Here is a 12,032-nt window from a genome sequence, read left to right as displayed (position 1 = left end):
CTGGCATAATCAGGGAGGTCTTTGAGCTGGTGCAGGCTGCAAAGTCAGGTCTCTCTCTCTCTCTCTCTCTCTCTCTTTTCCCTCTCCTGTAGCATAATGCACTTTGGTAAGGAGCAGAGGAGATGTGGGGAGTTCTCTGGGATCTATGTCCTACCGTGCAGTTTAAATAGGAGTAAGCCCTGCTTTCACCCCTCTTCACGAGAACCTGCAGACTTTCCCCCTCACACGTGCGCTTGTGGCTAACTATTCCAGAGCATTAGGGGAAAAAAAATGATTTTATGATTCATGAAATAAATGAAATGTGACATAAATCACTTTTTTTCCAAATGACTTATATAAGCCTCTTCTGGAATTTTCTACTTCAAACATCGTATTGCTACATTTTTCTTTTTTATAGGATTAGGTCGAAGAGCTGAAGACCTTTCTGCTGAGCAACATCGACTTGCTGTAAAGTAAGTGTAACAGTATGTTCTCGAGCCCTTTGTATATCAGCGTCTAGAAACCCTCCTCATTTTTTAATGTGGACTAACTCTGCTATATGGATGTATTATTGCTTGTTAATGAAGCTGTTGATGGATACTTGGGTTATCTGCCAATCTATGGCTTTTCAAACCCTGTTCCCAAGTCATCTTAAATAGGTCTGTGTATAGTGGAGGGAGAGGGTCCCAGAAGCAGGATGCTGGGACGGAGAGTAGACAGGTCTGTAATTTTGTTAGTTTTGCAAGATTCGTCTTCACTGCTGTTGTTAAGTCTATTACAGAGTTATTTTTATTGGGCATGTGTCTGAGGGTCCTCAAGAAACAGTTATCTGTGCGCATCAGTATGATTAAATGCCGCTGTGAAAGCAGCTAGGAAGTAGGGCTGGAGTAGGAGACAGGAGGCAGGAAGCAGGCTGAAGGCAGACTGTGGCTGGTGTGGATGTTGGAGAGGAAGAGAGGCTGTGAGGGAGGAGGGATAGCATTGATGGGAATGGAAGTGGCTCGTGAGGTAGCACATCGGGGAAGGACAGGCAGCCACGGTGGAGGGTTCCTATCGGAGAATTCCAGGAGGTAGTCAGGGGTGAGGAAGAGAGGGTCCTGAGTGGTACAGAGATTGAGTGCCTCGTTTTCACATTAAGGGATTGAGACTCGGAAGCCATGGAGACTCAGTGCAAGAGACAAATGAATCAGATTCTTTGCTCAGTGTTTTGGGGGAGTAAATGTAGGGCACAATTCCAGTGACTGGTTAGCAATGGCATTTGGGGGAAATTTGCCCCACAATACTATCCTGCCCCTTTAAATGCGATTAAAACACCAGCTAGAGCTGGTCTCTGTAGAATTTTTCCCTGCTACTACTTGTGCCTTGTGTGGTTGGCGACCTCGTGCCCGGATGCCGGAGCAGACACGAGACTGCTCTAGTGGTAGTTTTGTGTGTCCTCTTCAAATGGAAACTGGTTCCACCCATGGTTTGCTTTTGTGTTTATTTTGGCAGTTGGGAGGGAGTTTTCCCGTTTCACAGCATCTGGATCAGCTCACATTAGGTCAGGTTCCCACCCTGCCTCATGTTTATTACCTTCATTCTCTCCTGCTGACAGTTAGGGCTGCTGAGAACCAGCACTTCCCAGCCTCAGAATGACCCTGGACCTCGCCCTCCGTGTCTATAGCCGCCGTCGGCCAGCAGAGGGCGCCACGGAGCCCCACGCCTTCTCTGAGCCACCCACCGGCTCCTTTCTGCAAGGTCTCTAGCTTAGGGGGATTTTTAGAGAACCCGGACAAAGAAAGACCACGTGTTGTTTCATCGTCTCCAGAACATGCCTGTGTTTAGGACTGGCTTTCCTGCGGATCTTAAAGAAAAATCCGAGACTGAAGGCTTTTCAACTTTTTTTTTTTTTTTTTAACTTTATTTTCACAGAGTAAAACCCTCTTTCTTGGAATATTTAAGCTACCTTCTCAACTTCATGAGTGTCATAGCTGGCCCTTGCAACAATTTCAAGGACTATATAGCCTTTATTGAAGGGAGACACATACACACGAAGTTGCTGGAGGTGAACTGGAAGCAGAGAGGTTTCCACAGCCTGCCCGAGCCTTCTCCCACTGTAAGTGGCTACTGCTAATTATTTACCCAGAGCTCCGGAAAAACAGAGCTCTGTTGCCAGTGCTGACTCTCACTAGTAATTGTTCTAATTAAAAAGCCAAACAGTTTACCAGAAAGCTTGGCCAGGAACTCCCCACCCCACCTTTGCCTCACAGCCGAGCTCATGGGCTGGAAATATTAAAGCAATCTATCCACTAGGTCAGCTAGCCAATATTTAATGCTTACAGTGTGCTCAGCACTGGGCTAGTTAACACATTTGGATTTATGAGGGTTTTTTTTTGGCCTTTATGAATAGAAATTCATATCCAGCCAAAGGAGAATGTCATCAAAGGGGGATGGGGAAGGAGTGGCAACCAGAATAAATGTGATTGATTTTTTTTTTTTTAATTGCGGAGCTTGCTTCTTATGTGGGAAACCAGTTTTATGTTGGCATGCTCTTAAAGACTAGTTTTACTGACTTCGAGAGTTTAAGATGGTTTTTGGAAATTTAAAAAATTTTAACCCAAATTTTATTGATTTCAAATTAGTTATCATAAGGATAATGTGTTGAACGTCATCAATACGCTAACTTTATTCAGATCCAATATCCCATATTTAAGGGAAGTTTGTGATTAGTTGAAGGAAGAGGGAAAATTGGAAAAAGGAGAGTCAGGATAATTGAGTTAAAGTTAAATATTTTGTAACTGTTAACATCTAGGCAAAATTACTCTTTGAAAATTTAAGTGACTTACTAAGCGTGAATTTTCAGGTAGTTTTGACACGGTCGGGTCTCCCGCAGTGTATAGGTTGTCAACGGTCTCAGCTCTTTCTGTGTTACTGAAACAGTGTGGGAGTGAGGTTGCCATGGCCATGGGGCATCGAAGTACTCACAGGTGTTTCTTGGCAGAATCTACCATGGTAGTGCTCTCATGTTGCTGAGTGTGTGATCACGGAGTCTTAATATCACTCCCCGGGGAGATGCTTGGCATTTTCTTGCACAGAGAGAGGGACGTGGTCAGGTATTATTTTAGGTAAAGACACATTAGTGGGAGGTGCCTGGCGCTCCCAGGTGGTACCTCCCCAGCGTGTAGTCAGCCATCGCGGCCAACCAAGCACGGTGAGCACTCGACTGAGAGCCCGATGCGGTTCTTGTTCTGTTCTTGCAGATACTCATTCACCTGAACCTCACGCTGCTCTCAGGGGGTGCTACTGCTATCCCCGTATTACAAGAAAATGTGGCTTAAAAAAAAAAAAAGATTTATTTATCTGAGAGAGTAAAGGAGAGACTGCAAACATGATTGGGGGGGAGGGGCAGAGGGGGAGGGAGAGAATCTTAAGCCAACTTGGTGCTAGGCGCAGAGCCTGACCCTCGGCTTGATCTCATGAGATCACGACCTGACCCAACATCAAGGGTTGGGTGCTTAACTGACTGAGCCACTAGGCGTCCCAGAAAGTGACCTGTTTTTATAAAGTTGGGAACTATAGTTCTATTGTTATTAAATGACATTCCCTGAAATGTTGGGGAAATTGGGCAAAATCACTTGGTCCAGAGGCATTTTTTTTTTTAAGATTTTATTTATTTATTTGACAGACAGAAATCACAAGAAGGCAGAGAGGCAGGCAGAGAGAGAGGAGGAAGCAGGCTCCTTGCGGAGCAGAGAGCCCGACGTGGGGCTCGATGCCAGGACTCTGGGATCATGACCTGAGCCGAAGGCAGAGGCTTTAACCCACTGAGCCACCCAGGCGCCCCGGTCCAGAGGCATTTAAAATGCCAGCACATCTTAATGCTAGAGCAGACTACATGTAAACTATCCTGGAAGGCTTTTTGAAGCTTTCCATCTCCTGCTCATGTCCCGGCTCAGGCATTTCAGAACTTGCACGGAATCCTTCCTAGCTAAGCCTCTGTCTCCTTGTGGTGATTCAGACCCATGTCCTTGACTCTGCTGGTGACAGAAGTGGAAGTCAAATGGTTATTTCTTTCCGATGGAAGATTGCCACCCTGTAATGCTCTCTCTCTTATGTTTTGGGTAATTAAACTACCTTCCTTTTCAGGCCGCCCGGGTGGTTCAATCCATTAAGCATCTGCCTCCAGCTTAGCTCATGATCCCAGGGTCCTGGGATCGAGCCCCATGTTGGGCTCCCTGCTCAGTGGGGAGTCTGCTTCTTCTTCTCCCTCTGCCCCTCACCCTCCTACCGCTCATGCTGTCTCTCAAATAAATAAATCTTAAAAAAAAAAAAAAACACCAAAAACAACCTACCTTCCTCTTGTTGATAGAATGTGCTGGTAATAGTATCCTTCAATTTTAGATACATTCAGACTTCAAGTGTCAGAGGTATAAACTTCATTTGCATTTAGCTCCTGTGCTCAGGATCCAGTCTGTGTCCTAAGAATGTTGCCGCTCCTCGTAAGGAATATTACCAAGGCAGCTATTGGAGCAGCTTGTCCCTAACGTGCCCTTGCTGCAATTGTTTTCCTCATACCGGAGTCCTGCCTGGTTACACGGATTTTTTTCCACATTTTCAGAGAGCTGTGATACGCAAGTTGTGCATGACCTTGGTGTCTCTCCTCCTGTTTTTGACGCTCACGAAGTCCTTCCCCATCACCTGCCTGACCGATGACTGGTTTGTTCATAAAGCAAACTTCCTGACTCGACTGTGCTACTTATATATTGTCATGCAAGCTTCGAAGCCCAAGTATTACTTTGCCTGGACATTAGGTACGTCTGCTGGAACCACCCCGAGTGAATAAGGGAAAAGTGAGACTCCTGGGACAGCCTTCCCAGAACAGCATTTTGGATCATCTCATCAAAAAAAGTTCAGTACATGGTGGAGGCCGCTCAGCCAGTATCGTTTTATACTTCCCACCAAAGCACTCCTGTGTCCCGCGATCCATAAACTCAATGACCCGAGATAAGAGCAGAGCCATCCTGGCGGTCACTTCGACTCTGTTATTAGCAGATGTCCAAACTTGGAAGCGCCCCCCACCAGTCAAAGCTTCCCAGTCATACAGTGGAAAGTTAGAAGGGAAGATTCCAGAATGATCCGGCCATCTGGTCATTTTTCTGGGTTGTGCATAATAGAGGGGATATGCTTTCAACGTACTAACACACGTGCTGACTTAGGTCACATTTTCTTTTTAAGAAATTGGTGGTTAAAAAAAAAAATTGTTGGTTCAGCTTTATGCCTTAGAAACTGACTTCAGGTGACTTCTTTTTTTTTTTTTTAAGATAGAAAGTTCGACTTTGATTTGCTTTTCTCTCTTTCCTTACAAACAATTTTAAACTGGAAAAGTTGAAAGCTTTGCTGGAGTGAACAGTAAGTCCTCCTGTTTACTTGCCGGGAATGGTGAGGGTTTGTGATAAGGCACGGCAGTTCAGGAATGGAAATTTAAGTTCTTAGCCAAAGGTGACCTGGGGCTTGATGTCAGGGGGCCCTGAATTGGTTTATTAAGTCAAACAGATGATTAAATTCCGTGCCTAGTGCTCAGCCCGTGCTCCCTGAGTGAAGGCGTAGCACTTAATTGAGTTCCTTTTCTCTCATTTTCATGCTCCAAGTTTTTAATCCTCAATTTAAAGCCAGTAGCTACCAAATTTTTACTTTTTTATTGCGATACGATAGAATACAGAATTTATTTTAATCCTCTCTAGTCTACGACTTGGCGGCATGAAGTTCATTCCCAGTGTTGTGTGACCATCCGCACTGTCCATCTCCAGAACGAAATTTCCCATCCCCCCCAATAGGAGCTATACCTATTTAAAAAAAAAAAAAAGATAACTCCTCATTCCTTTCTCTCACCAAGTCCTGGTCTAAATGGTTTTTAAAGGTCGAAATGTTCAGGGAGAAGTTCAGTCCAATGCAGTGTTTTGGGGGCACTTGGCCAGAAAGATGGAACTGAGGGTTTTAACACATCTGCAGCGGGGGAAGTTTTGTTTGTCCCCTTTGGTTCAGTTCAGAGGGTTTTTTGTCACGTACCGGGTTCTGTGGCGGGGGAATGTGATGGTAAGCCCTCTTGTCTGCCATCAGATTGTTAAAACAGTCTGCGGGCCCAGAGACCGGTGTACAGACCAGGTGGTAACGTGAGGAGCTGTCCCCAGGCCAGCAATCGGGGGTGGGGGGGATGGTGAATATAGACTGGTTGGAATAAGGCTTCAAAAGCCTTATTCCTCTTGGTGCACCTGCTTTATGACTTAAGGATGGTAATTTCTTCTGTAGGCAAGCACGATCCTTACTATGGTTGGAACCCTGCTTGGAGCACGAGGCTTAGTTTCCTGCGTGAAATACTTAATGTTTCCACTTTGCTCTAACCTGAGTGTGTGTGGTTGTGAATGAGAGAGAGAGAGAGGAAGAGAGAACAGCTCACTCTCTTTGCTACCTCCTACGTCTTCACTCACCCTTCCTTTTCTCTCCCCTCCCTATCTTTCCCATGCCCATATTCTGTATCCTAGGGCTTAAGGGCTGGCTTCTGGACTAAATCAGCTCCTGCTTTAGGAGGAAGGCAAGGCCCTGTGTGGCTTCCTAGGGAAAGTCTAACGCGAGGTGGGTTGTGCCGGTGGGGATGGGGAGGAGGAGGGGGAGGGCGTTCTAGGCAACAGGGGGCATCTGGCATTGTTCTGGCTTTTTGGGAGCGCCCCAGATTCTGGGAGAATCCTTTTCTGTGGGGAGCTTTCTCCGTGGGCTTGGCTCTTTCCCATACCCCCTTCCCTTTAACTTTTTTTTGGAGGGGGGGTAAGCCTCAGGAGAAATACTTCATAAATTTGTGTGGCCTCAGTTCGAACTTTGTTATGGTTTAGCTTGCATGGGCTGGTCTGAAATTAACCTTTGTATTATTTATGAATAAGGAAGCAGTGACTAGCCTAACAGGGACTATTTAAACCGCTTAAGCGAATAATTGTTTTATCCAGCTCCTTAAAACATCATTTGCATATAATTGATGTACTCATTATACGTGATTATGAATTTAATCCTTAAAGCTGGCCCCTTCTTGAATCTCGGCTGAGCTGCACCGTGTTAGGCTCGTTCTCGTTACTGTTTATATTGAAATAATGAAGGCAATTTTCTTTGGGCTTAGTGTACCATTCTGGTTGTTTTTCCCTAATTAGTACTAATTAGTGAGACTCCGCTTCAGCCCAGGCTGTGTTCCAAGGAAGGATCGCAACCTCCACAATACGGGCGTCCAAGTTAATTTATCTGTAATAATACAGTAGACGATACAAGTAAAGCCAGTTTGGGGCTGGTGAACTTAGAACCTCTAACCGCTCAGAGACAAGAACCACGTCTTGGATAAACGGTGGTGGAGTGCACGATTCCCAGCAAACACATTTCCTAGCCCCTCGGGGGGTGGGGCGGGATCAGAATCCTTTCTAGCATTCAGAGCCTGGCACTGTTTACCACCTGAGTGATCTGAATGGTGGCCTCACTGAGTCTTGGCAAGATGGGTCGGTGGGGAGCAGCAGTGAACGTTTCTGGAGGGCTGACTTGGGCTCTGCACTCCGAGTCCCCTTCATTACTTCTTTCACTCTTGCAACGAGGCTTTAAGACAGGTACCACTCTAACATCCATTTTCTTCCCAAGGGAATGGGCTTCTAGAGGACAGATGGCTCTCTTGAGGCCAAATGTTCGCTCTGTAAAGACACAGAAGCCAGGGGCTCTGCCCCTAGAGCCCACCTCTCAGCCAGCATCTTCTCACCCCTGGGAGCTTTTGTAAAGTCCTCGGAAAGGTCGTAGGCCCCCCAAAGAGAGGTGATAGTTCCAGGTGTTGGGCGAGGCCAGAGGCAGGAGGAGGACTTGAAGGGCTGCTGGTCCCGTACCGTCCGCCAGCCCTGGTTTTCGGCTCCAGCACAGACCCCAAAGGGGCTCTTCTTCTCTTGGTTCAGCTCATCTTGTCACTCACCATTTCTAACCACACATTTAAAACTTCGTTCCTCAACGGGCACAGCCCTGCTTCGTTGTTCTTTTCTTTTTCTACTGGGTTCCATCCAGGCGGCTTGGGAGAACGACTTAGTGGCTCTCAGGACTTCTCATCCTTCCTTCTGGAGGAAACCAGATGATCTCCAAGCCAAGCATAAGATAAGCAGTGTGCAGTCACCAACTGTGCCAAAATGAAGGAGACAAACATAGAACACGTCGTTTTTCTTTAGAATAACCCTTCAGAAGTCACTCTGGAGCTGGACTTGAACTTCATTGGGAAAGAATGAATAGAGCCTCAAGAAAGAGTTCTCCGAGATCTCCCCAGATCTAAGACCTTACAGTGCTGTGACTTAGCTTACTTATTTTTTATTTTAATTCCAGTGTAGTTAGCATAGAGTGTTATTCGCTTAGGTATGCCATATAGTAATCCAACACTTCCGTGTGTCACCTGGCACTCATGATGACCAGGGCATGCCTTAGTGCCCATCCCCTGTTTCTCCCATCCCCCACCCCATCTGCCTTCTGGGAACCATCCATTTGTTCTCTGTAGTTCAGAGTTTGTCTCTTGGTTTGTCTCTCTTTTCCTATGTTTGTCTTGTTTCTTGAATTCCACATAGGATTAAGATCCATGGTATTTGTCTTTCTGATTTGTTTCACTTAGGATTATAATCCTCAAGACCCATCCATGTTATTGCAAGTGGCAAGATTTCATTGTTCTTATGGCTGAGTAATATTCCTTCTTCTTCCCCTCTTCCATCAGTGGACACTTGGGCTGATTCCACAGTTAGGCTATTGTAAATAATGCTGCTATAAACATAGGGGTGCATGTAGCTCTTAGTATTTTTGTATTTTGGGGGCAAATACCCAATAGTGTGATTACTGGATCATAGGGTAGCTCTATTTTTATTTTTTGAGGAACCTCCATACTGTTTTCCACGGTGACTGCACCAGTTTGTGTTCCCACCCACAGTTCGAGAAGCTTCCTTTTTCTCCGCACCCTTGCCAACACTTGTTGCTGCTTGTATTTTTTTAGCCATTCTGACAGGTGTGAGGTGACATTTCATTGTTGTTTTGACTTGCAGTTTCCTGACACTGAGTGATGTCGAGCATCTTTTCATGTGTCTGTTTGCCATCTGGATGTCCTTTTTGGAGAAAAGTTTGCTCACATCTTCTGCCCATTTTTTAATTAGATTACTTGGTTTTTGGGGGTGTTGAAGTTGATTTTTTAAATAAAATATTCTAACAATTAACGAACTAAGTGAAAAGAGACAATTAGCCTTTTGGTCTTCATAATAAAAGTATGTTGATTTCATCAGATCTCTATTTGATTACAACATTGCATAATTAAGGAATTAGAAACATTATACTCATGGCAGGGGGACATTTTCTTATAGTTCTGTGAAGTGGAATAAAGATGGAAACAGGAGCTTTCTCAAACTGAGTGTGGGTAGGATGCTTTGGTAATTGGGTCCACGTGTGGTCTCCATGGTGGCTGGCCCCGAATTCACATCTCTAGCTCTGCTCTTTGTCTTGTGCTCTAAGCTTTTCTAACTGTATCTTGGCAGCCCCGGCTAATACCTACTGGCATGTCATGCTTAATACGTCCAGAGCAAGCTCCAGTTTCACTTTCAGAGCTGGTTCTCCTCTTGACTTAATGCTGTGCCATTCATTTCATGCCATCTTTAATGACAGCTCTTGGACCTGTCCAAGTCCCCTCAGTTCCCTGTTTCTTCTGGCCTCTGCTTCTGAGCTTAGACATCTCCCCTTACATCAAGTGGGCCACTAACTCCTGTTGCTTTGTTCTGATTCATTTTTCTTTTATTTTCATTTTGCGTTGTAGGAGGCTCTCTTGCCTTCTTACTAAGCAGGCGCACACTAAATGCTAGTGAATGAATACAAATGAATGAATAAAAATTAAGGCCACCAAAGAGCGCAAAAGGTTTCTGGGATTTATAATGGTACCAGTCTTTTCAATTGTTTTGGTTTCTTTTCCAAGGAGAAACTACTGCCTATTTCTCAATCTGAAAGCTAGACAAACATTTAATATCTCTTAAAGCAGCAATGTGACTTTTGTTCCATATCTGAATGTGTTGTTTTAAAAACCATAGCTGATGCAGTGAATAACGCAGCTGGCTTTGGGTTCAGCGGAGTGGATAAAGATGGCACTTTCTGTTGGGATCTGCTCTCTAACCTAAACATCTGGAAAATCGAGGTGAGTCTATTACACTTTTGAATTAAGCTCCCACGGTGAATAAAGCAAATGGTTTGCTTTCAGTGGTATCCCTGGGAGCTCTTCCTCAGAGTGTCCAAGGGAAAACGCTCAGGGCATCCCAGGTCCAGCAGGTTCCTGGACGTTCTGCGTCTTAGAATTTTTTTCCTGTCTTTGTACAGATACCCACTTTCTTGACAGTTGTAAAGGTTCAAAGCATGACATGCAGAAATCTGTAAAAGAGCCAGGAAAATCTTCCTGTTGTTTACATTCCTGTACTCTCAACTAGAAACTACACATGTCATTTTCTCTCGTTTCACGGACCACTTTCTTGAGTCAAGAGTACAGACGGGAAGCGCCTGTATTTAGATTTTGAATATTGCAAACATTCTCTGTGGTCCCTTTTAAAACATTTCTAATCCAACTGCTTTTAAGAAGAACGGCCATGGCACATAGCTTTTAGGCCACTAGAATCCGTGTGGTTTTTGTCTTTCGTTGGCTTTGTTCTTGGACCACACCTCTGAAGATGAGGACATCTTCAGAGGTGGGCTTTTTGGGCACATCATTCTTGGTTTTCCTGGCATTGTGAGCAGAGTGGAAGGCTCCGTCTTTGACCCTTTCCTCCTCGCTGCGGGCTGGGAGTAAGGACAAGGTTCTCAACTTACAGAAGGACTGATTCTCTAGCCAGGTGACTCAGACGTGCTGTTGGTCGTGGGTTTCCCCCCAGCACAGGGCAGGCGGGGCGCCACTGGAGAGTGAGCAGGAGGGGAATGTGCAGTTAGAGTAAGAAACCAGGAATGTGGAGACTGACCACCTGCTTCCCGTTAGATGGACGCTTGGCCAGAAGGAGACATGGCGGATGTTCTCCCCCTTCTTGATGCCTGAGTTGTCTCTTCATCTTAACTGGCTTAAACCAAGTTGCAGCCTCCAGAACCATTTCTCATTTTTGGAAAAGCAGTGTAGATAATCTGCAAGGTTCTCCTTTCTACACAGATGACGATCCGAGGCAGTCCAACTGTGTTATGACTTTGCTCCCTCTTCCCACTAAAACTTTCTCTTCCTCTAAAGTCTTGGATCACTGCTGGCTGCCTCGGAGCGCTGTGGATACTTGTACTTTCCAGAGGCTCCCTTTTGCCTTTGGCGGCCCACCAGTACACCAAGACACAGTCCTTTTCACCGTGGGATGTGGTCTGGGCAAAGGGCTAAGCTATGAAGTTATATCTTTATTATTGAAGAAAACTAGATGGGGAGTTTGCATATTTGGTAAAGTTCACAGCAAAGAGCTAAGGAAAACCAAGGAAATCTGATTTAGCTAAGGTACATTGAAGCTGTGCATATAACATTAGCCAGCAAAGATATAAATAACATCTCTCAGGGTTTTGAAATAAAAAGTCATTATACAATATGTAGCCTCTGTCTATCGGCTCCATCCATCCATCCATCATCTCTCTCCTCCTCCCAAACATACTGTGTTAGGCCAGTCAGTGTGTGGGCTAGGATTTTCTTATGGTTGAAATAGAAAAAAAGTGGCACTTCCACCTTTATTAGGAATTCTGGTTCTTGAATGTCTGCTTTATGCTTTCTAATAGCAGCCTTTGATAAGACCTTTTTTAAAGAAAAAATTTAATTAACATTTATTTAATGAGAAAACCCACTTGATGGCTTATTTTAGAATCTCTCTTCTTTGGTACCTGAATCATTGCCAGTTGGGTGATGTTTGCTTTTTTTTTTTTTTTTTTTGTACTGAGACCCCTTCATGTATGAAATCACACACTATTCTAATATTCTAAATATTAGAATTCTAATTGTTGTATTCTAAATACAACTGGACACATTTGAACCTGAGTGGCTATTTGTAGAATAA

General features: G+C 44.8%; 1 protein-coding gene across 6 annotated transcripts in view; it reads left to right on the top strand.

Annotated features, from left to right (window-relative positions):
* MBOAT1 (membrane bound O-acyltransferase domain containing 1) overlaps positions 1-12,032 on the top strand; it is a 239,676-nt gene that overhangs the window by 211,925 nt on the left and 15,719 nt on the right. For 5 of the 6 annotated variants that reach the window (XM_045085079.1, XM_045085081.1, XM_045085078.1 and 2 more), the window contains 4 exons: positions 398-452; positions 1,891-2,074; positions 4,577-4,769; positions 10,068-10,171. In XM_045085079.1, the coding sequence (XP_044941014.1) occupies positions 398-452; positions 1,891-2,074; positions 4,577-4,769; positions 10,068-10,171 (536 nt within the window). Of the gene's footprint in view, positions 1-397; positions 453-1,890; positions 2,075-4,576; positions 4,770-6,497; positions 6,589-10,067; positions 10,172-12,032 lie in introns of those variants that run through there. The other variant, XR_006608124.1, reaches the window with a different exon arrangement.

Source organism: Mustela putorius, unplaced genomic scaffold (assembly GCF_011764305.1).
Source record: "Mustela putorius furo isolate JIRA1106 unplaced genomic scaffold, ASM1176430v1.1 tig00000831_pilon_pilon_pilon, whole genome shotgun sequence".
NCBI classification, from domain to species: Eukaryota; Metazoa; Chordata; class Mammalia; order Carnivora; family Mustelidae; genus Mustela; species Mustela putorius.
This window is presented reverse-complemented; position numbering and strand designations above follow the sequence as displayed.